Source organism: Paroedura picta, chromosome 18, assembly GCF_049243985.1.
Source record: "Paroedura picta isolate Pp20150507F chromosome 18, Ppicta_v3.0, whole genome shotgun sequence".
Taxonomy (NCBI): domain Eukaryota; kingdom Metazoa; phylum Chordata; class Lepidosauria; order Squamata; family Gekkonidae; genus Paroedura; species Paroedura picta.
In genome coordinates, this window is record NC_135386.1 from 8,335,064 (window position 1) to 8,359,535 (window position 24,472).

The 24,472-nt window shown below is 45.9% G+C and overlaps 2 protein-coding genes across 5 annotated transcripts; both read left to right on the plus strand.

Annotated features, from left to right (window-relative positions):
• The first annotated feature begins 1,896 nt into the window (after positions 1–1,896).
• On the plus strand, positions 1,897–13,972 carry AFG2B (AAA ATPase AFG2B). Of its 2 annotated transcripts, none has more exons than XM_077317517.1 (9): positions 1,897–2,030; positions 3,144–4,251; positions 5,636–5,821; positions 6,690–6,845; positions 7,705–7,914; positions 8,965–9,192; positions 10,817–10,951; positions 11,236–11,361; positions 11,821–13,972. In XM_077317517.1, exons 2-9 carry the CDS (start codon positions 3,181–3,183, stop codon positions 11,974–11,976), a joined length of 2,268 nt encoding a protein of 755 aa, XP_077173632.1. In that variant the 5' UTR covers positions 1,897–2,030; positions 3,144–3,180; the 3' UTR covers positions 11,977–13,972. The 2 variants fall into 2 exon arrangements, with proteins under 2 accessions (XP_077173632.1, XP_077173631.1); XM_077317516.1 differs by lacking the exon at positions 1,897–2,030 and adding an exon at positions 2,037–2,309.
• Positions 13,973–15,398: 1,426 nt separating this feature from the next.
• On the plus strand, positions 15,399–23,234 carry COXFA4L3 (cytochrome c oxidase associated subunit FA4L3). Of its 3 annotated transcripts, none has more exons than XM_077317519.1 (5): positions 15,399–15,510; positions 20,377–20,440; positions 20,686–20,771; positions 21,649–21,709; positions 22,785–23,234. In XM_077317519.1, the coding sequence occupies exons 2-5, from the start codon at positions 20,396–20,398 to the stop codon at positions 22,851–22,853; spliced, it is 261 nt and encodes an 86-aa protein (XP_077173634.1). In that variant the 5' UTR covers positions 15,399–15,510; positions 20,377–20,395; the 3' UTR covers positions 22,854–23,234. The 3 variants fall into 3 exon arrangements, with proteins under 3 accessions (XP_077173634.1, XP_077173635.1, XP_077173633.1); XM_077317520.1 differs by lacking the exon at positions 15,399–15,510 and adding an exon at positions 16,493–16,621; XM_077317518.1 differs by lacking the exon at positions 15,399–15,510 and adding an exon at positions 20,092–20,181.
• The last annotated feature ends 1,238 nt before the right edge of the window (positions 23,235–24,472 follow it).

The window sequence follows — 24,472 nt, forward strand, 5'->3', positions numbered from 1 at the left end:
GGCGTCGCTGCCGGATTAGCGCTCAAAGTGTCATTGGGGCGTAGAAATCAGAATCAAAAGTGCAAAGGTACAGACTTGGTCGTCCCTCTTTCTCCCTCAGTATCAATCCAAATCACGCCCAAATCACGGGACTCACAGAGCTGTAGGTCCTTGTGGTGAACTAGAGCAGGGGTAGTCAACCTGTGGTCCTCCAGATGTCCATGGACTACAATTCCCATGAGCAAATGCTGGCAGGGGCTCATGGGAATTGTAGTCCATGGACATCTGGAGGACCACAGGTTGACTACCCCTGAACTAGAGTACAGTGTAACGTGTAGCTTGGCTAGAAGGCTTCATGTTGATTATCTGGAACTGCTTTACAACAGATTTGACCAGTGGTCTGGTTTAGTTGACTGTTGTCTGCTCTGGCTGGTAACAATCTAGTGACCAAGTAAGGCAGACAAGGCAATTTTCTCTCTCCCTCCAAGATGCTTGGGGGGGGGATGAGATTTTAGCAGGCTCATTCCACCCTCCCACCTTCCCCTTTAGCTGACTTTCAGCTGTTCAGTCTCTCCTAAAACACGCTTAGGCACCTACAGGCTGCTCTCTCAGGAGGGGGTGGTGACAGGGTGCTCCCCCGCCTCTCAATTTACAAAGTCATATTGCTCTTCATGCCTGGGGAACCTCTGGACTCCCTAATTTGTTGGTGGCCCTCTTGCATCACCTCCAGGATCATCACTGGAGAGGGAGAACGCTGCTGAGATCTACTGGGAAACATCGTAGTCCTACAGTCTCTGCACAACAACCTGTGCTTGACAGCCATTCGTATGTGCATGTATTTAAGCACACCTGCCAGGGACCGGGACGAACTGGGACGTTAAAAGAGCCCAGGAGCAAAACTGGCTGAGCGGCTCATGCAGCAGGGGCGACTGGACCCCTGTCCGGCCAAGCAGTACTAGCTGTCCTCCTAGGCCAGGGGTAGTCAAATTGTGGCCCTCCAGATGTCCATGGACCCCCTGCCAGCGAATGCATGGGGTCATGGGAATTGTAGTCCATGGACATCTGGAGGCCGCAGTTTGAATACCCCTGTCCTAGGCTGTCCTGTTTGCAGTGGAGCAGGAACTGATGCCCAAGGCTGGAGCTACAGGGCAGGTCTGAGCTGACACAGGCTGCGTGAGTGGCAGGAAGCAACCTGCCAATCAGCCCCACTCCTTCCCTCCCTGTCTCCAGGTTCCCTAGCGCCCTGGGGGTCTTCTATGCAAGGATTTCCCCCAAGCGCCCTGAAGCCCTGCAGCTGGCTGGCCATGGTGTTGCATGAACAAAATCGCGCTGGCCAAACTGGGCAGGTTGCCCCCAGGACATTTCCAGGGGCCGTCATTCCAATTGGAGGGTTCCTATTCCAGCCCCAGGGCACTAAATCTTATTTGGGGGCAGGGGGGCGGTGATCCCAGTCCCCAAATCCTCCTCCTGGGCTCAGGGACCCCCATTGGAAGCCCATTCTGCATTTTCATTGCAACTTTTTGTGCGCTGTCCTGGATTGCAGAGGCGCTTGTGCAAGTCTATTGGCATTCCTGGATCCCGTTATTCCTAATTATTTATTTATTTATATTTTATATATTTATATTTAATGCGCCTCCAGCATCTCCCGTTGTTTCCTATGGGCAATCTGGACATTCCTTTTCTCCTTTCGCGCCGCCCTCTTTGCAACTAAGCTCCACGCCTTCTCCGCGGCTGCCCAATCAGAAGCCTCCTTCCCGGTCCCTTCCCGTTTGCTCTGATTGGAGGGCTGGTAGTCCCGCCTCTGCTCCGCAGTCGGCTCTGATTGGACCAGCCGGGGAAAGCCGAGTCAATCAGAGTCTGCGCGCGCCCCTCTGGGGTTGATTGGCAAGGAAGCTGGCCAATTGGTGTATTGCTATTCTGCAGGGCTGCTCTTTGGGACTGGACACGTTTTGTGGGTTCTGGTGTTTTGCACGCGTTGCTGTCAGGATCTGTCGTTCACGTGTCTCACGGGGTGCTTTGCATTTAGGAGCCTGCGGTGTCGTTTGGAGAAGGTGAGACACAATGCTTGCGGTTTCATTTGGAGAGATCCTGGCTGAGATTCTCACTCAGAGAGAAATGGGGAATAAACCTGCCTGGCCATTCGGCTTCCTATGCAACAAATAACCCCCCCCCCAACAAACAAAGTTTGGGCCCTTGCAATTGCCTACAGTGTGGAAAGGGCACTCTGTACATGCCCGGGCAGAGTCTTTGCTTGTGCTGGCAGCGGCTCATGGGAACTGTAGTCTATGGACATCTGGAAAACTACAGTTTGGCCACCCCTGATATATGGGGTAAGTCCTGCTTGATTTCAAGGTTGAACCCAGATTCAAAGCATAACTTAAGGATATTATTATTGTTGTTGTTGTTGTTGTTGTTATTATTATTATTATTATTATTATTATTATTATTATTATTATTATTATTATTATTATTATTATTATTATTATACAATGCGACGTGCACTCCCTGCAAGGAGGTTCACTGGCATGTAGTTAGATCAGGGGTAGTCAAACTGCAGCCCTCCAGATGTTCATGTCCAGATGTCCTGTCAATGCTGGCAGGGGCTCCTGGGAATTGTAGTCCATGGACATCTGGAGGGCCGCAGTTTGACTACCCCTGAGTTAGATGCTCAAAGGCTGTGTGGCCGTTGTGACGGATGCACGGGGGTTGGGAACCTGGCTCCATTCACAGCTACTCAGGGAGTACAAAATAGACAAATAGTGTGCAGTTGTTTCTGATTGAGCGCCCTCTAAAATGTGCTACTATGTGGGTTTTGCAAACCCGTGACTTGCTTTATGGGTCTATCCAACACATGTTGGATCGTCTTCTTTTCCTGCTGCCTTCAGCAATTCTTAGCATTATCGGCTTTCCCCATCCCCACCCTGATTTCAGTGATTCATAGATAAAGTAACTTCTCAGAAATCACACTGCCCTTTTGCAAATTTCTTGAATCTACCCAAGAGCAGGGCACAGACTCGCAATAGGAATCCACATCACTACCGAAAACTTTGCTTATCCATAGTGGGTGAAATCTGAAAAGGGATTTTGGTCAATGTTTCCATTTCACAGAGCTGACAGTTCTTCTCTCTTTTCTTATATATATTTTTTTCATGGTCATGCCCAAGTTCGTGCGTGGCGCAGATCTGTGACCACCTCTGGGAGATGGCTTCATTAAAAGTGCTCCCGCTGGATCCGGGCGATGAAGGCACACAGAGGTGCCGATTGGGGCCTGCCGCTTTCTCCTCCCTGGCTGCCAAATTGGGCTCTCCGGTGAAGATCACTCTGCCCACTGGAGTTTGTCTGTGTACAGCCTGGCCGCGCCATGACTTGGCGGATGGCTACTTGCAAGTCGACCTCAAGTGCAGGACCCGCACGGTAAAGGTGAACCATTTACGGAACCTCACGCTGCGCACTAACCACTTGCAACTCTTGGAAAGTCACAAACTAAGAAAACTGACGGTCAGGGTGGTCCTTAAGAACCGCGCCATGAAAAAATGCACTTCGGAAGCCACGCTGCCGGAATTGGCCAAAGATCTACTGCGAAATGCTTATGTTTCCCTTTCTCACCTTGTCACGTTCGGCCCAGTTCTGGGCAATCCAGTGGCAGGCATTGAAATATTGTCTATGGAGCCTGCCACGGAAGAAGCTGGTTTGGTAACCCTCAAAACCAACATCTCTGTGAAAGAGGTGGTCTCTCTAGATTGGTATAACCTTTTGGTGGAAGACGGTGCAAAAAGTCACGTGGCCGGCATGGACGGTGTCAGCAGGTCATTGAAAGAGATGGTGGATTTGCCTTTGCACTTTCCGAAAACCTTCCGGAAGCTAGGCCTCTCTGTCCCGAGAGGAGTGCTTTTGGTAGGGCCGCCAGGGGTGGGCAAGACCCTATTGGTCAAAGCGGTCACGAAAGAAGTGGGCGCTTGTCTTCTTTGCGTTAACGGCCCCGTGGTGTACGGTCCGCGACCTGGAGAAAGCGAGGAGAACTTGCGACGTGCATTTGAGCACGCCAGAGAAATGTCCGAGGAAGGACCGACGGTCTTGTTTATCGATGAGATCGATTCCTTGTGCCCTAAACGAGAACGTTCAAATAACGCCCCTGAAAATCGCCTGGTGGCCCAGTTGCTAACTCTTCTTGATGGGATTGACGGGAGAAACAAGATGGTGATTGTAGCAGCGACCAACAGGCCCGATGCTCTGGACCCTGCGCTGAGAAGGCCGGGCAGAATAGACCGTGAGGTGGTTATATCTCGTTTCTGAATGGGCAGTCTCCATTTGGTGCTTTACTTGACAGGAAGTGGGGCACGGTATGGTCCATTCGGGAGCCAGGGACACCTCTTGCTGGTTTTAGTCGGTGTTGTAGATTCTCTCAAAGGACTTTAGGAGCGATAATTCTTTAAAAAGAATTGTTTGTTACCTCATCCTTTCTCAAAACAGATTTGCCATGTTGGCATTCACTTTACGGTCAAGTGAGTTTGAACTCAGGTTAAATTTATAGTGATATGCCACAGGTTCAATAAACTCTTTAATGAGGGAACCTCCTAACAGGAGTGTGCCGATTTCAAGTCAAGCATGTCAATTTCCTGCAGAATAACAAACAAGTCCTGGTGAATTACCCTTGTTTCAGTAAACTTCAGCAGTGTGTCATGTAACAATCTGCATCAAAACAAATTAAGGAAATGAGTATTACACCATGCACAAGGGGTCTGTAATAATTGGTGCTGCACATTCCCAGAGATAGAGAGAACAGAGTGTTTGCCATTGTATCTCATTTCATCCATTGGTAACCTCTTTGGGAGAGGAATTTAGTGTAGTCTGAGGAAGGGTGCTTGTACTTGAAAGCTCACGCCTTGAATAAATCTTTGTTGGTCTTAAAGGTGCTACTGGATTCTGATTTTATTGTGCTACTTCAGACCAACCCATTTGAATCTATCCTTCATGTTGTTAGTGATAGATGTATTTGCATTCTGTATTCTTGTAAGTGGTGTAATATCCATTTCCTTAATTGGTTTTGATACAGATTTTTACATCATACACTGATGAAGTTTACGAAACAAGGGTAATTCACCGGGACTTGTTTGTTATTCAGCTGGAAATTGACACGCTCCTGTTAGGGCGTTCCCTGATTTAAAAGTTTATTTAGCCTGCACGGGTTCATTTGTTGTTCACTGTTGGGTGGCAAACAAGATAATGGCAGTTAATTTGCCGTGCCCTAACAGTTTCATCCAATAAACATCAGGGAGAGGCAAGGAACAGTGGAGGGAGAGATATTTCGTTCAGGAGAAAGTCTCTTAGACTGGAGGAAGGCTTCAAGTTTTTAAAATCTAGATCAGGGATAGTCAACCTGTGGTCCTCCAGATGTTCATGGACTACAATCCCCATGAGCCCCTGCCAGCAAACGCTAGCAGGGGCTCATGGGAATTGTAGTCCATGGACATCTGGAGGACCACAGGTTGACTACCCCTGCTCTGACTGACATTTAGGCCTGGCTCACAAAACAGAGAGCAACTGAGTTTTTCTTACAAGTAGGTTAAGCTCTGGCTTGCCCTGGGTTAAAGCAAGCGAGAAAAAAACAGCGTTATATTTCTGCTGTTATTTTTTTCCCCCTTTTGGCTGCTTTCAGGTTATTATTGGGACACCAACCATTTCACAAAGGAAATCCATTCTGCAGCTGATTATGGCCAGCATGCCTGTATCCAGCCACGTGGACTTGCTTGAGCTTGCAGAAATCACAACCGGTTACGTTGGAGCTGACCTCACGGCACTCTGCAGGGAAGCCGCCATGCAGGCCATGTTTCGTGCTCATTCGGTATGAACCCCACTTCAAACAGTGGCCCCCAGCCCGTTCCCCGTGTTTTCCTCTTGGTCCCCCAAACCTGTTTTGTTTTGTGTTAAATTCTCAGCGGCTTTGCCCTTTGAGGTATCCATGCGCCGAATGTCCTTGTGCCAGCAAATTCCACAACCCCACACGTTCCACGACTTTGGCGGAATTTGGCCAGCGCACTGGCATGTGCGACAGCATTTTGTGCTAGCGAATTCCACAAACCTGCATCTTCCACAACTTTGGTGGAATTAGGCCAGCGCACTCACATATGCGACAGCATTTTGTGCTAGCGAATTCCACAAACCTGCATCTTCCACAACTTTGGTGGAATTAGGCCAGTGCACTGACATATGCGACAGCATTTTGTGCTAGCGAATTCCACAAACCTGTATCTTCCACAACTTTGGTGGAAATAGGCCAGTGCACTGGCATGTGCAGCAGCATTTCGTGCTAGCTAATTCCACAAACCTGCATCTTCCACAACTTTGGTGGAATTAAGCCAGAGCACTGGCATGTACAGCAGCATTTTGTGACTGTAGCATCAACATGTAAGAGTTAGTAAACTGGGGAAGCAGACGCACGGGCAGATTGCTGAGTCTTAGGGCTGCTCATGCGTGACTTCAGGGTCCTAATAAAATGAGCAGCAATCCAGGATGTCCCTGGTTCAAATCTCATCTTGGCCCCACTCATTAAAAGCCCTTACCCCAGGCATTCTCTCTGCCTTGTTGCCTTTCCCCTACCACTACGTGGAATAATACTACGCTGTTTCCTCTTGGGGCTGTTGTAAAGACTGCAACGAGATGACGCTTTTTGAACAGGAAAGAAATGCTAAAATCGTTTGGCATTCCTTCAGGAATCGCTCCATGCGGTCAACATGTCGGATTTCCGCGAAGCGCTGAAAAAGATTCAGCCATCGTCTTTTCGAAGCAGCATTGGGCTGGCGGACTTTAAGCCTGTCACCTGGGATCAAATCGGCGGCCTCGAGGATGTGAAGTTGAAGTTAAAGCAGGTAGAATACACAGCGGGCTCTTAAAGGGCACCCGCCTCTTTTACTCTGAAAGAGTGCCTTAATGCCTGTAAAAGGGGTGTGAGCTTCCCGTCGATCTTCCTAACAAACAGACTTTGGTGAGGGAAACACTTGTTATTCAGTAACAAGCGAAACAGAGGCAGGCAATGACTAAACTACCTCTATTTCTGTGAAGGTTCAAGGGGGTGGCAGGTGGATGAGCGATAGAGTTGTGAGTATCCTGCACTTAGGGGGTTGGACTAGATGACCCAGGAGGTCCCTTCCAACTCCATGATTCTATGGATGTCTCTGGCCTTGAAAATGGCACCATAAGTCAACTGTGATTTGACAGGAAGGAAAATACTGTATTAACCTGTCTAAACACTGATGTTCAACAATTTAGCTACCATCCTATAACATCTGGGGGGAAATTAGACAGTTTATGTATTTTCAAAGGCTCTTCTACCAGGCTTGTAAAGAAGTTTACAGGTTTAAGTTGCTTAGGCCTGAGAACAAATACAATCAAGACTACCTTTCTTAGAATCATAGAATCATAGGGTTGGGAGGGACCTTCAGGGCCATCTAGTCCAACCCCCTGCTCATAGAATCATAGAATCACAGAGTTGGAAGGGGCCATACAGGCCATCTAGTCCAGCCCCCTGCTCATAGAATCATAGAATCATAGAATCATAGGGTTGGGAGGGACCTTCAGGGCCATCTAGTCCAACCCCCTGCAGAATTCAAGAAATTCACAACTTAACTCTTCTGTAAATTGTCACCAACACAAAGTCTCAAGACGTGCTACCTTGTAAGACATAACAGGTTTGAGAAATTGATGGGCGTTTCCGCTTCTTTCTTGCAGAGCGTCGAATGGCCAATAAAGTTCCCCGAGGCTTTTGTCAGGATGGGGCTGGCCCGCCCAAAGGGTATCCTTTTGTACGGACCGTCAGGTTGCGCTAAAACGACACTTGTGAAAGCGGCGGCCACAAGCTGCCACTGCTCCTTCCTGTCGGTGAGCGGCGCTGATCTTTTCTCACCGTACGTGGGAGACTCGGAGAAGATTCTGTCCCAGGTTTGATTTCTGTTCTCTTAACCCACGAGAAAATATCTGTGTGTGGTTCTCCCTGCACTTTCATTTGCCCAAATTGTAGGTTCAGAAGTGACTTTGAGCCATAGTTCGGAACCACAAAGCCATCAAGCAATGCGTGCTTTGAGCTGCATTCATCTAAGTCAGGGGTAGTCAAACTGCGGCCTCCAGATGTCCATGGACTACAATTCCCAGGAGCCCCTGCCAGCGAATGCTGGCAGGGGGCTCCTGGGAATTGTTGTCCATGGATATCTGGAGGGCCGCAGTTTGACTACCCCTGATCTAAGTAATTTGAGTCCATGTCTGAGCGACCGTCTCTCTCAATATGCCCCATGGAGAGCATCAAGCGCCAGCTTGTTGGTAATTCCTGGCTCCAAATACGTCCACCTGGCCTCAACCTTTTTAGTCCAGGCCCTAGCTTGGTGGAATGAGTTGCCATCCATTGCCGTTCAGCAGGGCCTGTAAGATGGCGCTACTCCGCCAGCGTGGCTTAACGTCATGTGGACCTCTTCAGGTCCCTCCTCCCTTTCTCTTCCTGGCTACGGTCAATCTGTAGGCCAGATGGAAGGAGATTGGGATGGGGTAGGGTTGCATGGGTGGAGGGGAATGGAGTTTGGGTTGGGAGTTTTAATTGCAGGATGGTTTAAATTTTCACTGTGAGTGTTTTAACCATTTTGTAAACCACCCCAAGCCCGTTTGCAGAAAGGGGCAGTCTATAAAAATAATAATAATTATTATTATTTCATGTTTTGTTTCCCATGGAATTAGAACTTGCAAGCAGTGGCATCCACTAGCCCTTCAAATCAGGATTCCAAATAGGGAACAAACCATGGATTCGAATCCTGATTTGCAGGACAAGATGCTACATCAAGCGGACTTTGCTGAAATTGATTGTGCTTGTGTTCTCTGTAAACAGCCCTGAGCTACAAGGGCGGGCGGTGTATAAATATAAATAAATAAATCCCTTGAAAACTTGACACAGAGGATGTACAAAATGTCCTTCGTTTCGATCTCATTTTTCTAACCTGCCTCCAGGTTTTCCGCCAAGCAAGAGTGAATACTCCAGCAATCGTGTTTCTGGATGAAATCGATGCTATCCTGGGTTCCCGATCCGCTGGTAAGATGGGACACGGCGTCCAGGAGAGAGTTCTTTCTGTCCTCCTCAATGAATTGGATGGCATCGGACTTAAGGTCACCGAGAGAAGAGGAAATAAAGCGGAGCTGGATGGCGACTGTCCAGGACAAATGAAAAACCATAAAGAGGTATCTCGGTGTGTGATCGTGTAGAAGTAGCTACTTGGAAAACCATTCCCCTTTGCAGACGAGCAACACGTTGTTTCTTAATGCTGAAGCAGCTGTGGCATCAGCAGAATGGAGAGCCGCAAAAAAGCTACTAATCAGGGTGGCCAAACTGCAGTTCTCCAGATGTCCATGGACTACAGTTCCCATAAGCCCCTGCCAGCATGTAGCCCTTGTGCGTAACACCCAACTGTTGTAGTACAGAGGCAGAGCTCACGGTTAGCTTGGCAGCAGAAGGCCAAGGCTGAATTCAGACATAGTAATTTGAAAGAGGTGTAAGCCAGTGTAGTGTAGTGGTTAGGAGCGGTGATTTCTAATCTGGCGAGCCGGTTGGATTCCCTGCCCCTCCACATGCAGCCAGCTGGGTGACCTTGGGCTAGTCACAGTCCTGTTAGAGCTGTTCTGACGGAGCAGTGATATCAGGGCTCTCTCAGCCTCACCCACCTCACAGGGTGTCTGTTGTGGGGAGAGGAAGGGAAGGCGATTGGAAGCCGCTTTGAGGCTCCTTCGGGTAGGGAAAAGTGGGGGATAAAAACCAACCCTTCTTCTTCTGAGTGTGCCTCCTGCTGAGTCTGTTGTATGCAATATAAAACCATTTTCTTTTGCACAATTTTTTTCCCCATAGCATGGTTTTCCCTTACCTTTCAGGACCCTGGACAATGAAATTTGCAAAATAAACAAGACATTTGCAGACAGATGGTTTTGAATCCTGTTCCCTGCATCAGTTTGTTTGCTCTCTTGCTTATTGATTTTATTTTAAACTTGGATAGGCTTCCTGCCAGGCAGCTGGGACCCAAGCCTTTCAGTTATGCTATATATATACTGTGTTAACTTCCAACACGGAGCTACGCAGGGGAGGAGGGTGTGTGCAATAAATCCTGGATTCAGAAGCACCGTTTTCCCTGTGGTGTGTATAGTTCCATCACACTGGGCAGAATGCAATAAGTAGTTGCGTGTTTGACTTTTTTCCCCTTTATATACTATTTTTAAGAGCCTCTTGTGGCGCAGGATGGTAATGCAGCAGACATGCAGTCTGAAAGCTCTGCCCATGAGGCTGGGAGTTCAATCCCAGCAGCTGGCTCAAGGTTGACTCAACCTTCCATCCTTCTGAGGTCGGTAAAATGAGGACCCAGCTTGCTGGGGGGTAAACGGTAATGACTGGGGAAGGCACTGGCAAACCACCCCGTATTGAGTCTGCCATGAAAACGCTAGAGGGCGCCACCCCAAGGGTCAGACATGACCCGGTGCTTGCACAGGGGATACCTTTACTTAGACTATTTTTACTTATTTTTATTTATTTGGATTTTTATACCATCTTTGCAGCTCTGGGCGGTTTACACTGAACCCTTATCTAACTTTACATGGAACCTATGAGCAACTTTCAAACCACTTTCAAAACATTATAACAGTTCAGTACCTCATTATTTCCAACGATCACCTTAATAATCTATACAGGAACATTAGTAGTGTAAATAACAGTAGTAGTATAAATAACAACATAGGGAGGTCGGTTATTATAGGCAGGATATGACTGGGAGGCCTGAATGGCTACTTGTTTCACCATCTTAAACATCTTCCTTCTTACTAGCTGGAACTTCAGGAGGTTTTCAACAAAGATGTCCTGGTGGTCGCTGCAACCAACAGGCCGGACATGTTGGATGACGCCTTGTTGCGTCCTGGACGGCTGGACAAGATTATCTACGTCCCCCCTCCGGATCAGAAGGTGCAGTATAGAAATTTTTTTAAATGATTGTGTGCTATAAAACTCGTAAATGACTGAACCAAAGGGGGATGTGATTCCACGCTCAGGGTGGTAAACAAAGAAAGGTATAGTCAACCTGTGGTCCTCCAGATGTCCATGGACTACAATTCCCATGAGCCCCCGCCAGCGTTTGCTGTTGCATTTTACAGTCCGCGTGGAATTTCATTGTGATCATGCATTAGACTGCCGCCTTTCTCCTGCAAAGAAGTACACACAAAGACCTCGTCCTGTTTCTTTTGCCTCAGGGGAAGCTTTCTATTTTGAGAATCTGCACCAAAAGAATCCCGATAGATTCCAAGGTGTCCCTAGAAGATCTAGCAGCCCGAGCCAGCCTGTTTTCTGGAGCCGATCTTGTCAACCTCTGCAAGGAGGTAAGGCGAGATTTCATCTCTTAAATTCTCCATGGTTTAAAACCGACGTCATTTAATGCCGTGCGTTCACTTCCGGAGTAAGGCTAGGGTGTCTCGCGTCTTCGGGAAACAACACTGCAAAGAGTGTGATGTTGTGTCTTTTTTAAAATAGGGAAGTATGCTGAAAACATACCTTGTTGCCACCAAATGCCTGGTGGAAGAGCTCCGTCTTGCAGGCCCTGTGGAACTGTGTTAGCTCCATCGGGGTCTTTAACTTTTCCGGGAGCTTATTCCACCAGGTAGGGGCCAGGGCTGAAAAGTCAAGGCCACGCAAACATTGCCATGGGGACCCTGATTTGGGTGGAAAGGAGGCATAGAAATGGTTGAAAAGAGAGCACAGGTCCACCAGACCTCAACTGCGAACAACAAAACACACCATTCACGGTTCTAGCATCATTTCCTTTTCTTTTCTTTGTTTAGGCTGCCTTATTGGCGCTGCAGGAGAACCAGGTTGAAGCAACAACTGTGAAGCAGAAGCATTTTGCAATGTCCTTTGAGACTGTCAAGCCATCGCTAACATCCAAAGAGTTGGACTTCTATGAAAAATTATTTACAAAACAGGCGTGGCCTCTGTAAACCAGCAACAGTCCTGATCGTAGATCTCCAAAGAAAAGAGAAAGCGACGAAGAAGCCACAGGGATCCTCTAGTGGGGTTCTACTGAGCCTACACAATATGTTAGAGGGTTCTGTAATCGAACTCGTACTGCTGTCTGAATTCTGTCGATATTTCCAATCAGTGCTAGGAACTGGAAAATCCAGTTTCACCTGGTCTTGGGGATGGGGTGCGGGAATCTTCATCTACCCAAAATAATAAGAATAAAGATTCCCCCCCCCCCAGCAGGCCTACTCCTAATTCTTATTCTGACATATGCATCCCCTGTGTCTATGGCAGGGGTAGTCAAACTGCGGCCCTCCAGATGTCCATGGACTACAATTCCCAGAAGCCCCTGCCAACATCTGGAGGGCCGCAGTTTGACTACCCCTGGTCTATGGTGTAATAAAGATTATAGTTTAGACCAGCGGTGGCCAAACTAGCTATTCGGATGCCCGTGGACTACGATTCCCATGAGCCCCTGCCACCGTTTGGCCACCCCTTGCTTTAGGCCAATTAGGTGCGGAGCTAGTGAGGGAAGATGACCAATAATCTAATAGTCTTTATTATTACGGTGCTAGACCAGTAGTCAAGTTACAAGGTACATAAAAACATCTGGCATTAACAAGATAAAAGAACCATTGATGACTTAAATATTATAAAAGATAAAAACATTCCAGCTATAAGAAGCATTCTGGTTTTAAAACTCACAAGCATTATCTCAAGCAGTTGAGACTATCTCTACCTAAGTTGCTCCGAATCCAACCAGCTCTTCCTTGTTTTGATTGCTCTCCAAGCAAATGTGGCCACAACAGAAGTTATTTCTGTGCTTTTGTCCGACAACATGTCTGTGATTGCCCCTGAGTTGGGCTTGTTCTGTAGGGAAGGTATATGTTCTCCCCTGAATTGATCGTATAGCCTACATTGGAGTAATACATGTTCAGATGTCTCAATGCTCCCATCCTGGCAGATGCAGAAACGATCACAGATGGGTATTTTTTTGAATAAGCCTTCCCTAAAAGCGGATGGGATGAGCCTCTTGTGGCGCAGAGTGGTAAGGCAGCAGACATGCAGTCTGAAGCTCTGCCCATGAGGTTGGGAGTTCAATCCCAGCAGCCGGCTCAAGGTCGACTCAGCCTTCCATCCTTCCGAGGTCGGTAAAATGAGTACCCAGCTTGCTGGGGGGTAAACGGTCATGACTGGGGAAGGCACTGGCAAACCACCCCGTATTGAGTCTGCCATGAAAACGCTAGAGGGCATCACCCCAAGGGTCAGACATGACTCAGTGCTTGCACAGGGGATATCTTTACCTTTAAAAGCGGATGGGAGCATGTTATATCGTAATTCGGGAAGATGACCATTCCATGCACCAGAATCCCAGGTTGTCAAACCAGTTAAGAAGAGTAATCATAACCATATCCAATTCCATGTACTTGTGCGAGAGGTAAAAATGAATGAACAAACAATTTGTGGGAGATGCTAATGCATAGAATCAAGGGACCTATAGCACCCATGTTATGTTGGTTACTAGGGAGGCAGATTTGAGGGACGTCTTACCCAAAAGAGGAAAAGAAAAACTTTGGCAAAGCAAGTTTAATAATAAAACAGACAACTTGAGGAGCAGATCCCTTAAAAACATTAATGTAGACGCTGGCTCCTTTGCCAGAATTGCCTTTTTTTTAAAAAAGAAGATAAACCGAAGTGACAAATGAGATTCTAGCGCTAATTAACGAGGCACTAATTCAGTTTTTTTTAAAGCACAAAAGTTGAGACTCCAACAAAAATATGTAATCACAAAAATCATCATCAGAGGATCAGAAGGTAGCCCACATCATTTTGTATTTATTTTTATTTATATATTTATATACCGCTGCTCTCGAATGTCTCAGGGCGGTTTACAAAAATTCATAAGAACAATAAAATCTTTAAAACAAGAGTCCAGTCAAGCCCAGGCTGGTTTCTCCTGACTTTTATAGAAAATACTAAATCTGAAAATATTTCTGCGATTATATTCTGTACTGACCTTTGATGGACCAGTCGTATGATTCAGTATGAGACAGATAGCTGGTTTGACGTGATGCATATAGAAGAAGAAGAAGATGAAGAAGAAGAAGAAGAAGAAGAAGAAGAAGAAGAAGAAGAAGAAGAAGAAGAAGAAGAAGAGTTGGTTCTTATATGCCACTTTTTCTCAAAGCAGCTTCCATTCGCCTTCCCCTTCCTCTCCCCACAACAGACACTCTGTGAGGTGGGTGAGGCTGAGAGAGCCCTGATATTCCTGCTCGGTCAGAACACCTTTATCAATGCTGTGGCAAGCCCAAGGTCACCCAGCTGGCTGCATGTGGGGGAGGAGTGGGGAATCACACCCAGCTTGCCAGATTAGACGTCCGCGCTCCTAACCATTATACCAAACTGGCTCTCAGTTTTGGTCTATGGTCTTCCCTCCCTCTGACTTTGACACCTTTGAAGAATGAATTGTTTATTCCTCAATTTCTGTACACACACACACACACATACACATTGCAAAGGGATAACGTAAACCTTGGTGCACAGCCTAAATATTGGGCAAGCATTAGGTGAGTCTGGACTGCAATGACGTATCTACAGATGTCCAAAAATCTGCACATGCTAGTTTGCAGTTATAGATGCAAATGTACAGACAGCTATCTGGGTACCAACTGCTCTGTCTCTTCCTATCATTTGGCATCTTTCATTTTTGCAAAAGAGTCTGGTTAACTTCCAGAGCCCTGTTTCAACCTGCTGGCAGTTCTATGCAGCTGGACATTTATGCAGAGTGCAGGGGGTTGGACTAGATGACCCACGTGGTCCCAACTCTTATTCTATGCTTTCGAGGACTGGCCTAAAAAGGAGAGTGTTATCTGGCCAGCTTAACTGCTGCATGCTAGAAAAGTGGCCTAGAAAAGCTGTGGACACGTCCACCCGGGGTACCTCCCTTTCCCACCCCTTCCATCATTATCTGCTTTGGGAGAGAGATCAACATGAACATATATAGCCCTATCTCCCAACTAATGCTTAACAAATTTTAAAAACCGATTGAAATGAATTAACTCTCAACCATCTGGAGAACCACTCCAGGGCTATCAAGAAACCCCAGGCTTTCATGAAGCCTTGCCTGAGACAGCCCGGGTTAGAGTGTTGGCCTAGGACCTGAGTTCGAATCCCCGCCCTGCCATGGAACTTGCGAGGTGACTTTGGTTCCCCATTGGAGAGAAAAGTGTGATGAAGTCAAAATAAAAACGTCACCCTGCAGAACTGGTTGGGATGCTTGTGCAGATGGGCGAGCCCTGATTTTCGGCCTATTGAAAGTTTTGCAATAGGGATCCCCGTGTGTGGGGCGGCCTCCAGGGGCCGTCTGTCTTCATTGCTCTGCCACTACAGACCCCACAATTCGAGGGCAAGAGGCAGAGGGTGAGCGTTTCATCGTGAGCCCCCCCAAAAACCCTCCATCGTCCTTCTTGGGGTAATCCTGAGGCACTTTTTGGGAGAACCTAAAAGGAGAGGTAAAAGGAGAGGGATAAGGGGGTGCAGAGCGGGGCAAAGGGAACCAGCCTGAGTAAACTAAACGGGCTATCGTTGCAAATTGACGGCTGAGAAGCAGGTTGATATTGGAGAGTTATTGCAGGGCCTCCTGCAGCGAGCTAAACGGCCTTGGTCTAGCTCAGTTTAAGGGCCGTCTGCAGCCTGTTTTGCAAAGATAGAGGCATCGCAATCCACGTAGAGGTAAAATGGAGGAATTAGGGAAGCTAGAAGCCCGTCTGCCTTAGGCCTCTCTGGGCCTGTAGGCCTTGTTGTCAGGGATGCCAACCTCCAGGCAGGAGCAGAGAAGACGGCTTGTCCGAATTGTGGGATGCAAACAGTTCAGGAAGATGACAAACAGGCTACAGTAGTAACGTCAATAAAGGCATTCCTCTTATTCCAAAATAAATAAAACGTTGCCAGAACGCAGGCCGGTGATTTTGCCAAAATGCAGACTGCTCTGTGTCCTGACAAACTTTATTTTCGGACTCAAGAGGGTTGTGTTTGTTGGCTTGATTTGGGTTAGCCCATTTGTCAGCTTCCAGGTGGGGCCTGGAATTACAAATTATAACCCGTGGTCCTCCACATGTTCATGGACTACAATTACCATGAGCCCCTGCCAGCATGTTCATGGACTACAGTTCCCATGAGCCCCTGCCAGCATTTGCTAGCAGGGGCTCATGGGAACTGTAGTCCATGGACATCTGGAGGACCACAGGTTGACTACCCCTGCCTTGGGGGAAAAGGGCAACTTTGACTGTATGGCATTGCATCCCTGCGGAGGTCCTTCCCGAATTCTGCCATGTCCTCAAATCTGACTGGATTTGGCAGTCTTCTATGGTTGCCAGTTTCCAGTCGGGGCCTGGAGGTCCCTGGGTATTACAGTTGGTCGCCCCGACGACAAAAATCAGTTAACCATAAGAGAACGTTTGTTTTGGAGAATAGATCCCTGGTTGTCGTGTTTTAATGCGGTCTCTTCCTTCCTCGAACTCTGTCCTCTCCAGGTGTTTCCAAGCAGAGTTGGTAACCCTAACCTACTACGAGGAAAGCTCAGGAGCCAAGAACTGGTGACCCTTTGTCTCTGTCCAGATCCTTGTAGGTTCCCACTGAGCAACCATTGGTCAACGCCCTTGTTGAAAAGGGGATTTGGAAGAAGCATTTGCAGTCTACAGCAGGGGTAGTCGACATGTGGTCCTCCAGATGTCCATGGACTACAATTCCCATGAGCCCCCTGCCAGCAGGCAGGGGCTCATGGGAATTGTAGTCCGTGGACATCTGGAGGACCACAGGTTGACTACCCCTGGTCTACAGCCAGGTGGGCCAAGTTGAACAGCAAGAGTTGAGTGGGCCAAATTAAGGTTGGGAAATTCCTCGTGATTTGGGGGAGCAGCCAAGGGTGGGGAAGGACCCCCCTGGGGTATGAGGTCATTCAGCCCACCCTCCAAAAGTTGTGACCCTAGAAGCCATGACCCATGATTGTGTTCCTGCTCCACAGCATCCTCTTTAAGTCAGGCCTTAAGGGGGCATTTTATCATGCCACGTGTCGTCGTCAGAGACAAAAGCAAAGGCAGGATAAAAAATAGGACTGAAATAATTATTCATTGAGGGGCACATGCTCAAGAGCACTTTTTAAATACAATTAGCAGGTTCTTTTTAAAATAATATATATGTAGATATTAATATAAGAGGATACAAAAGCCGAAGAGAGACTACGTAACAGATTACAAATATCAAAAATACTTATATACTACCGAGTATATAACACTAAATGTTTCTCCCCGACATTCCCTTCATTACAATCCTCCAGAAATTGTCTACAGTCCTTACTTCAAACATTGAAAATTTTAAATTCATAGCTTACATATTTTACAACTATATTATTAATTTCATCGTTCCTACCTATTCGTGTTACGTATTTCATCATTTCACCACATATTTCACCGATATATCTAAGTTCAAAAGTTCCAACGAAAGTCTATTATATGCCTCACGATAAAATATAAAATTTATTTTTGTTCAAAATCCTCTTCCTTATTCCTTTATATTCAAAACGTTCCCAGTCTGATTGTGCTTTGTAATACATCTGTATGCATTGCAATACATATATATATAGTTATTAAATGGTTTCTGGTAGTAAGTTGTTACCAGTTTACATGAGAATATAAAATCCATCTCTCCTAGAACAATGGGGCCCTTACCTGAACTATTTAAGAAAATAATTTAAAAGGGGATTGAAACGGGGAACTAAGTGTATTAAATTAAGAGCATAACCTTTCTTTTTTCTGTATTAACAATGTAGATTACTTGTATTCTATTATCTTTAATCTTGGAAAATAAAAATCATTAAAAAAAATAAAATAAAATCCATCTCTCCTAAAATTCCAAAACTGATCTATTTCTCAACTAAGTTGTTAATTTCGCCGTTACTGCATAATCGGCATTTTATTTGTTGGTCTTCTCTGGGTGAAGATAGATTCAAGTCGGTAGCTGTATTAAGACCTATTTTATTTACTTTTATTTGTTCTTCTCTGAGTGAGGTATAAGAAATTAAATACATACCCTTTTAAGAGCCAACAAATCAAAGTAATAGATATATAAACATCTTTTCCATTTATTTTCTTTTTACATAATAATTTCCTGTTTTTGTTTGATTGGATTTGATTGTTTTATTTTCCCCTCCCTTCTCATTTCTTCTTCCAAATTCCATTTTCTTTTATTATTTCTCCCTCCCTCCCTTCCTTGTTAAAATTCAAACTTTTAACAGTAGGCATAAAATGTTTTCCTGGTGATAAAGTGATGATCAGGAAATAAGCTATATTTTTTTTATTTTCTGTTTCTTTTACCTTTATTTAGAAAGTTTATCATATATGATGGATACTTTTTTAATATAAAGATTTAAGATATCTCTCTGTTATGTCAGAGGTTCACTATAATCTGGCTATTTTAACAATATAAATGTGATATTTGTAAACTATATTTTCATAGAATAAAAGGATGCGGAAATAGTATATGGAAAACTTGTACAGTAGTTTTAGAAACAGAAGAGCAAAAAGAATAATTGGAACTGGAATACGTCAAAAAGATAAAAGAAAAGTAGAAGAAACTGCTGAAGACCAAGAAAACAAAAAATTGTTGAGAAAGTTATTGTGAATATCGGTGAAGAAATCTGAGGAAAGAACTCAGAAGAAAATTGCAGAAGCATGTCAAGAATTATTGACTGGGTTGTCAGAGATTAATGCAAATCTATAAAACCAAAGAGATTCCCAAAAAAAGAAAGCAGAACAAAGAATTGAAATCTTGAAAACTCAATTCAAATCTAATAATCTGCACATTAGAGGCACAGCTGAAGATTTTGAGCGGCTGAATTTGGAAGTGACATTTTGCGAATTTCTCCAAGATTATTCGAAGATACAAGTTTTTCCTGACATTGACCAGATATTTAGACTGAAGAAAATATGAAACACAATACTAAAGAAGCAAAGAGAATTCCTATTTAAAGTGGCAGAAAAAAACAGTGCAGATCTTGAAGGATCTACCAACAAGTTTGTTAAGAAAAAGGGAAGATTTTGACATAATTAGAACAGAAGGACAAGCCAACTATTACCTGGAAGGCTGCAAGAAGAGGATCCACATAGAACTAAAGAAAAACTACTGAATAGCAGTCCTCCAAAAAAGATCAGGGCAAAATTGAGAAGGTGCAGAGGACAGTGATGAGAACGATCCCTGAGGAAAGGCTGAGGAACTTGGGAAGGTTCGGCCTGGAGAAGAGGAGATTGAGAGGGGACAGGATGGCTCTCTTGAAGTACTGGAAAGGTTGTCCCTTGGAGGAGGGCAGAGAGAGGGGGCGGGGTCCACGATCAGAGTAGTTCAGCAGTGGAATGGGCTGCCTAAGGAGGTGGTCAGCTCCCCCTTGCTGGCAGTCTTTAAGCAGCAGCTGGATAGATACTTATCCTGGATGCTTGAGGCTGATCCTGCATTGAGCAGGGGATGGGACTAGATGGCCCTTCTAGCTCTTTGATTCTATGAGTCTAAATCATCACGCAACACAAAGCGAACATCATCCAAGAACTCAAGAGAACAAATGCCTAAGGTATCAACATGGGGACAAAATGGATAAAGTAAAAATAGTAAACATTAACGGATTGTTCTAGGAAATACCCAAAAATGTTCCGCAAACTTAAGAAGCAAAACACACTCCAGACATGCTCAGAGACGTTATTTTCTCTCTCTCTCTGCACAACTGAGGCACAAAATTGAAAACTGGTTTCAAGGGTTAAACCACAAGGCAAATAGAACCCCATCCCAATGGGTTGCCTGCCTCCAACCCAGTGACTCATCTCCCCCTAGCATGTCTGGTAGACCTTCCTTCCCATCCTCATTCTCCAATGAAAGACCCCCTTTCCTCCTCCACTAACATCAGAAGGAAGGAGGTCGAGCTGGCCACTGAAATGCTGTGCCTGTCCAGTAGGGGGCATCACAGCCTCACTTTGCCCGGGACACACTGACAGGTCCCCGGTGCGGTTTCTGCGCAGGGTGCCTTCGGGGCTACGTGACTTGGGACACATCCAGCCCTCTCTTCCTTCCCTTGGGCGTTAGCCGGGTATATAAAGGGGAAGAGAACTCCTTCTGAACCCAAAGCAGGTCCAGACAGCAAGGTTGTTGGGGTTTGGGAAGGGGGGGGGGTTGATGCTAGAATCTTCTCAGTAAATCCTGGGACGCAGGGGTGATGGAGCTACTGGTGTCAGAAGGTGGAGGTCTCTTCCCTCGGGTGCTACCTGAGATGCTCCCACCCCCCACAGCTGATAATAACTCTGGGACCTGTTTTTTTTCCTTTTTTTTTGTCTTCCCAGGTGCACACCTGCTGCAGCCATGATAAATCCGACTTTCTTCAAGATAATAAAGAAGCAGAAAGAAGTAAGTTCTTTGCCCAGGAAGCGCAGAGTTGACGCTGGACAGATCGGAGTCCTTGTTGACAGGATTATCACACTGATGGGCGGGGGGGAGGCTGGAAAAAGATACTCTGCTCATCCTTCGCGTTTTTTGACATCTTCCTTTAGAGGAGGGATGGATCAACTTGAAGGGCTGGTTTAGTACAGCTCCCTGCATTCGTCAGCGAGACCACCAGCGTACTAAGGAAACTCTCAATCTTTATCTTGCAGCTCGTGCCTCTGGTTACAATTGTGAGTTTTGCCGGCTTCATGGCGGTGTATTCCTCCTGGCACGCCTTCAACAAAAGCGAAGTGGTGTAAGCAAAAACAAACCCATGCAAATCCCCCCCCCCCCACCACCACCGTATTGTGTTAAATCTGTGTTGGATCAGCTGCAATCGACTCTCTTCGTTTAGTTTTGCGGAAAAAGACTGGGTTTAGGAAAGCGTTTCAGGAGAAGGAATTGTTGGAGAATCATTGGGTGCAGAGTTCTAGGATTGATCTGAGAATAGGGGGGGAAAGATTAATTTAGCATGTTTCCCCAAGGGAAAAGCAAGTTTAAGTGTGTCTAAAAGCCCCTTTGAATGCGGCAGGGGAAAGAATCCAGGGCAAAGTTTTGCATTATCCTTTAGAAACGTTTGCCGTTTGAATTTTTTAAAAGTTTCTGTGTTATAGTGAAAATTGGGGACTCAGTCTAGACAAAAATAGACCCCTTTACTCCAGGGGGAGAGCGGCGCATAAACATTTCAGGCTCTCCCCTGAAATAGGGGGAAATTTAAAATATTTTGGCTAAATGTTGCCTCCAGTATTTTACTAAAATGGTATACTGCACTTTCATTTTCTTTTCTGCAGCCATCTTTAAGGCGTTTTAATTTGTGCTTTCTTCCTTAACATTAAATCAATGGGTCTATCGTAATTTTATACGATACTGCTAAGAAATTCTCCGGTGGTTTATCACTCGGAGAGTAATAGGTTTCTTTTATTTTTGTTAAATAGCCTTTCTTGGGAGTAAGAAATGACTTCTTCTGAGATCCACAGGGCTTACTCCAAATAGAAACATTTACAATTAGACCAGAGTGTCCAACTTTGCAAAAATTAAAAGCAGACTTTAGGGGGGGGGGGAAACCCAAAATGTTTGCTCTTTAACCAGGATGCTCCATATCCCCTGTAATAAATGTAATATTTCATTTTTAGTGTAAACAAACACGGTAATCCAGAACCATGGCAGCATGTAGATCCTACCAAACCCCAAAAGGTAATTAAAGAACCCAAGAAAGCAATTATTATGGAGTAATAAATCCTTGGTTTTTTTTAAATCATGTATACCCTGCCTTTCTCCCCAATGGGAACCAAAATGTTCTCTAGTTTATCCTCATGACAACCCTGTGAGGTAGGATAAGCTAAGAATGTGTGACCGGCTCAAAGCCACCCAATGAGCTTCCATGGTACAGCAGGACTTGACCCCAGATCTCCTGGGTCCTAGTCTGACACTGAAATCCCAGCGCTGGCTCATGGTCATTGTAGTCCATTAACATCTGGAGAGCCACAGTTTGGCCAACCCTTGGTACAGGGTTTGTGAAGGTTTTTAAAATTAATTCTGAGACGTCCAGACTGTGTTCAATGAGAAAATATCACTTACAAAATCTGAGTGTAGCTTCTTGGTTCAAAATTCACCAAGGCAGCACACAGGCTGTCGTGTCCCTCCAATCTTTAAAGCAGTTTTGAATGTGAGACCAAGTAAAGCACTCCTGAGCTCGTTCTAGCCTCTGTCCTGCCAGTGAAACTTGGAAATGTTTCATTTTGGCTGGATCATATGTCGGACTAGGGGCCAAGCCCATTGCATTCAGGATTACAACAGGCACTAAATTAGGGGGGTGGGGTGGAAGAACTCTGTGGATGGCCTCCCTCTCCCCCCAAGGCCTGGAAAGGCTGCAGGCAGCTGCTATGGAACTCACCAGCAGGGGGAGCTCTCACGCGGCAGGGATCTGCAGCCTCCGAGCCTCAGAGGGAAGTGGAAGGAGGAGGGGGTGGTCAGGGATGGGGGACAGAAGGTGATTGGCTGGACAGGCAGACAAGCCGGTTGGAGGAGGAGGCACTCAGGGGCGGGACACTCAGGGGCGGGGCACTTAAGCCATGAGACACGCTCTCCTCCAAGCCCTTACCAGAAATATGAAGTGGAACAGATTATTAAAACATGCTGTCCCTTCCCCATGCAATGAAAAAATACTAGCAGCTAGGAGGTATTGCCTGACTGTAGCATTTTATTCTTTGGTTGATTTTCTAAATATGTTGTTATTTTGTCTTTTTTGTCTTCAATTGTTTTGGGGCAGCTGCTAACCCTCAACCAGGAGTGGAAACCCATCGAAGAGCTGGAGAAGGTCCGAAAAGCCATGAAGTGACCCGGGAGCGATCTTTCCAAAGCACACTCTATGAATCTAGTGGAATCATTTCTGCACAAACTCGAGGATTGAAACCAGTGTGCGGAAATGCTTCTGCTACGTTTTTAGAGTCTCCCTCCATTTGGGTTTTTTTGTCTGGGGCTCTGGATGAGGACGTTCCTGTTTGCGTTGTGAGTTGCCCCACAGGCATCCACGCAGTCCCAAAATACGCTGTTCCGCATCCCCAACAGCCACGTTCAGTTTGAAGCACGGTGCTTGCTGTTTGGTGTTCTCACAAGAGGTAAACGCTTTTTGTGGGCTTTCAAAGGAGTTGCGTTGTTTTTGTCTTTTGCCAAAGTGTGCCATTCACAATCTTTTCAATAAACTTGGAATGCACATTTGTATGCTGCATAGAATCTTCTTACTGTTCAATATGGGCAGGAATCAAATCTCGCATGCTATCCAGAGGGCTGCGTTTCCCTGGAGGAGTTCTATTGAAATCTATAGGGATACTCTAGACAAAAATAGTTTGACAGGTTTACTCCTAGCATTTGTGGGGGGTTTTCTTCAATTAAAGCAAGCTTCCTCAATCAGGGTTTCATGAAACTGCAGGGTTTCTTGACGGCCTTGGAAGGGTTTCCCAAATGGGTGATAGTTCATTGATTTATTTTGTATATTTTAAAAATTTGTTAAACATTTATTGGGTAATATGACCAAATATAGTCCACACACACACACACACACAATTCCATCTAAACATCCGGAAGAAGTTCCTGACCGTTAGAGCGGTTTCTCAGTGGAACAGGTTTCCTCGGGAGGTGGTGGGTTCTCCATCTATGGAAATTTTTAAACAGAGTCTGGATAGCCATCTGATGGAGAGGCTGATTCTGTGAAGGCAAAGGGGTGGCAGGTTACAGTAAATGTGAGTGTCCTGCATAGGGGGTTGGACTAGATGACCCATGAGGTCCCTTCCAACTCTATGATTCTATGATTCTATGAAATGGCCAGCGATAGGCCTGGAGGGCGTGGGAAGGGGAGGGGAGGGGCCCCAGGTGAGCACGTCCCCAGCTCTGCTTCCCAACCATATTCTGCAAGATCTCACCACTTTGGGGGTTTCTGGAAGCCTGAAGAATGTTTCAGGAGGTTCTCAACGGTAAGAAACTTGAGAAAGGCTGAATTCTTGGGTTCTTTCTCCCTTCTCCCCCACTTTGTGATATTTGTTTTCTTTTTTTCCCTTTTTTTCCAAACTGCGTAGCAGTCTTGTTCAATCAGCGATTTTACAAACATTTGGTTCTCGGGCCCTCTCTTCCAAAGGGAACCCCCCCTGAGTATGCTTCCCGAAGAAGTGAGGCAAACATAGCTACATCATAGGAGAGATCCAGGGCTGGACCTCCTTTTTTTTTCTTTGCTTTCATATGAAAAGCAGCCCAATTCAAGCTCAGTTAGAATGGAGGTGCAATACAAATGCAGAGAACTCGTTAACTGTTTCCCCTGCCCCTTGGGCCTTCTCCCTTGCAATAATTTCCTTCTTGAACTATTAGCTACTGTCACAGAGCACAGATTTCAATCTTTATTGTTTTGCTTCTGCACATAGCTGAAGACAGCTCAGAGGGGGGATCGGGGATGGAGAGGAAGAGGAC

Bases quoted from the DNA above. Each gene is read 5' to 3' on its own strand.
- COXFA4L3 (XM_077317519.1), top strand. From the start codon at position 20,396: ATGATAAATCCGACTTTCTTCAAGATAATAAAGAAGCAGAAAGAA. The intron at 20,441-20,685 runs GTAAGTTCTTTG...TTTATCTTGCAG, and splicing joins TAATAAAGAAGCAGAAAGAA to CTCGTGCCTCTGGTTACAAT. The intron at 21,710-22,784 runs GTAATTAAAGAA...GTTTTGGGGCAG, and splicing joins ATCCTACCAAACCCCAAAAG to CTGCTAACCCTCAACCAGGA.
- AFG2B (XM_077317516.1), top strand. The intron at 5,822-6,689 runs GTATGAACCCCA...GCATTCCTTCAG, and splicing joins CCATGTTTCGTGCTCATTCG to GAATCGCTCCATGCGGTCAA. The intron at 11,362-11,820 runs GTAAGGCGAGAT...TTCTTTGTTTAG, and splicing joins TTGTCAACCTCTGCAAGGAG to GCTGCCTTATTGGCGCTGCA.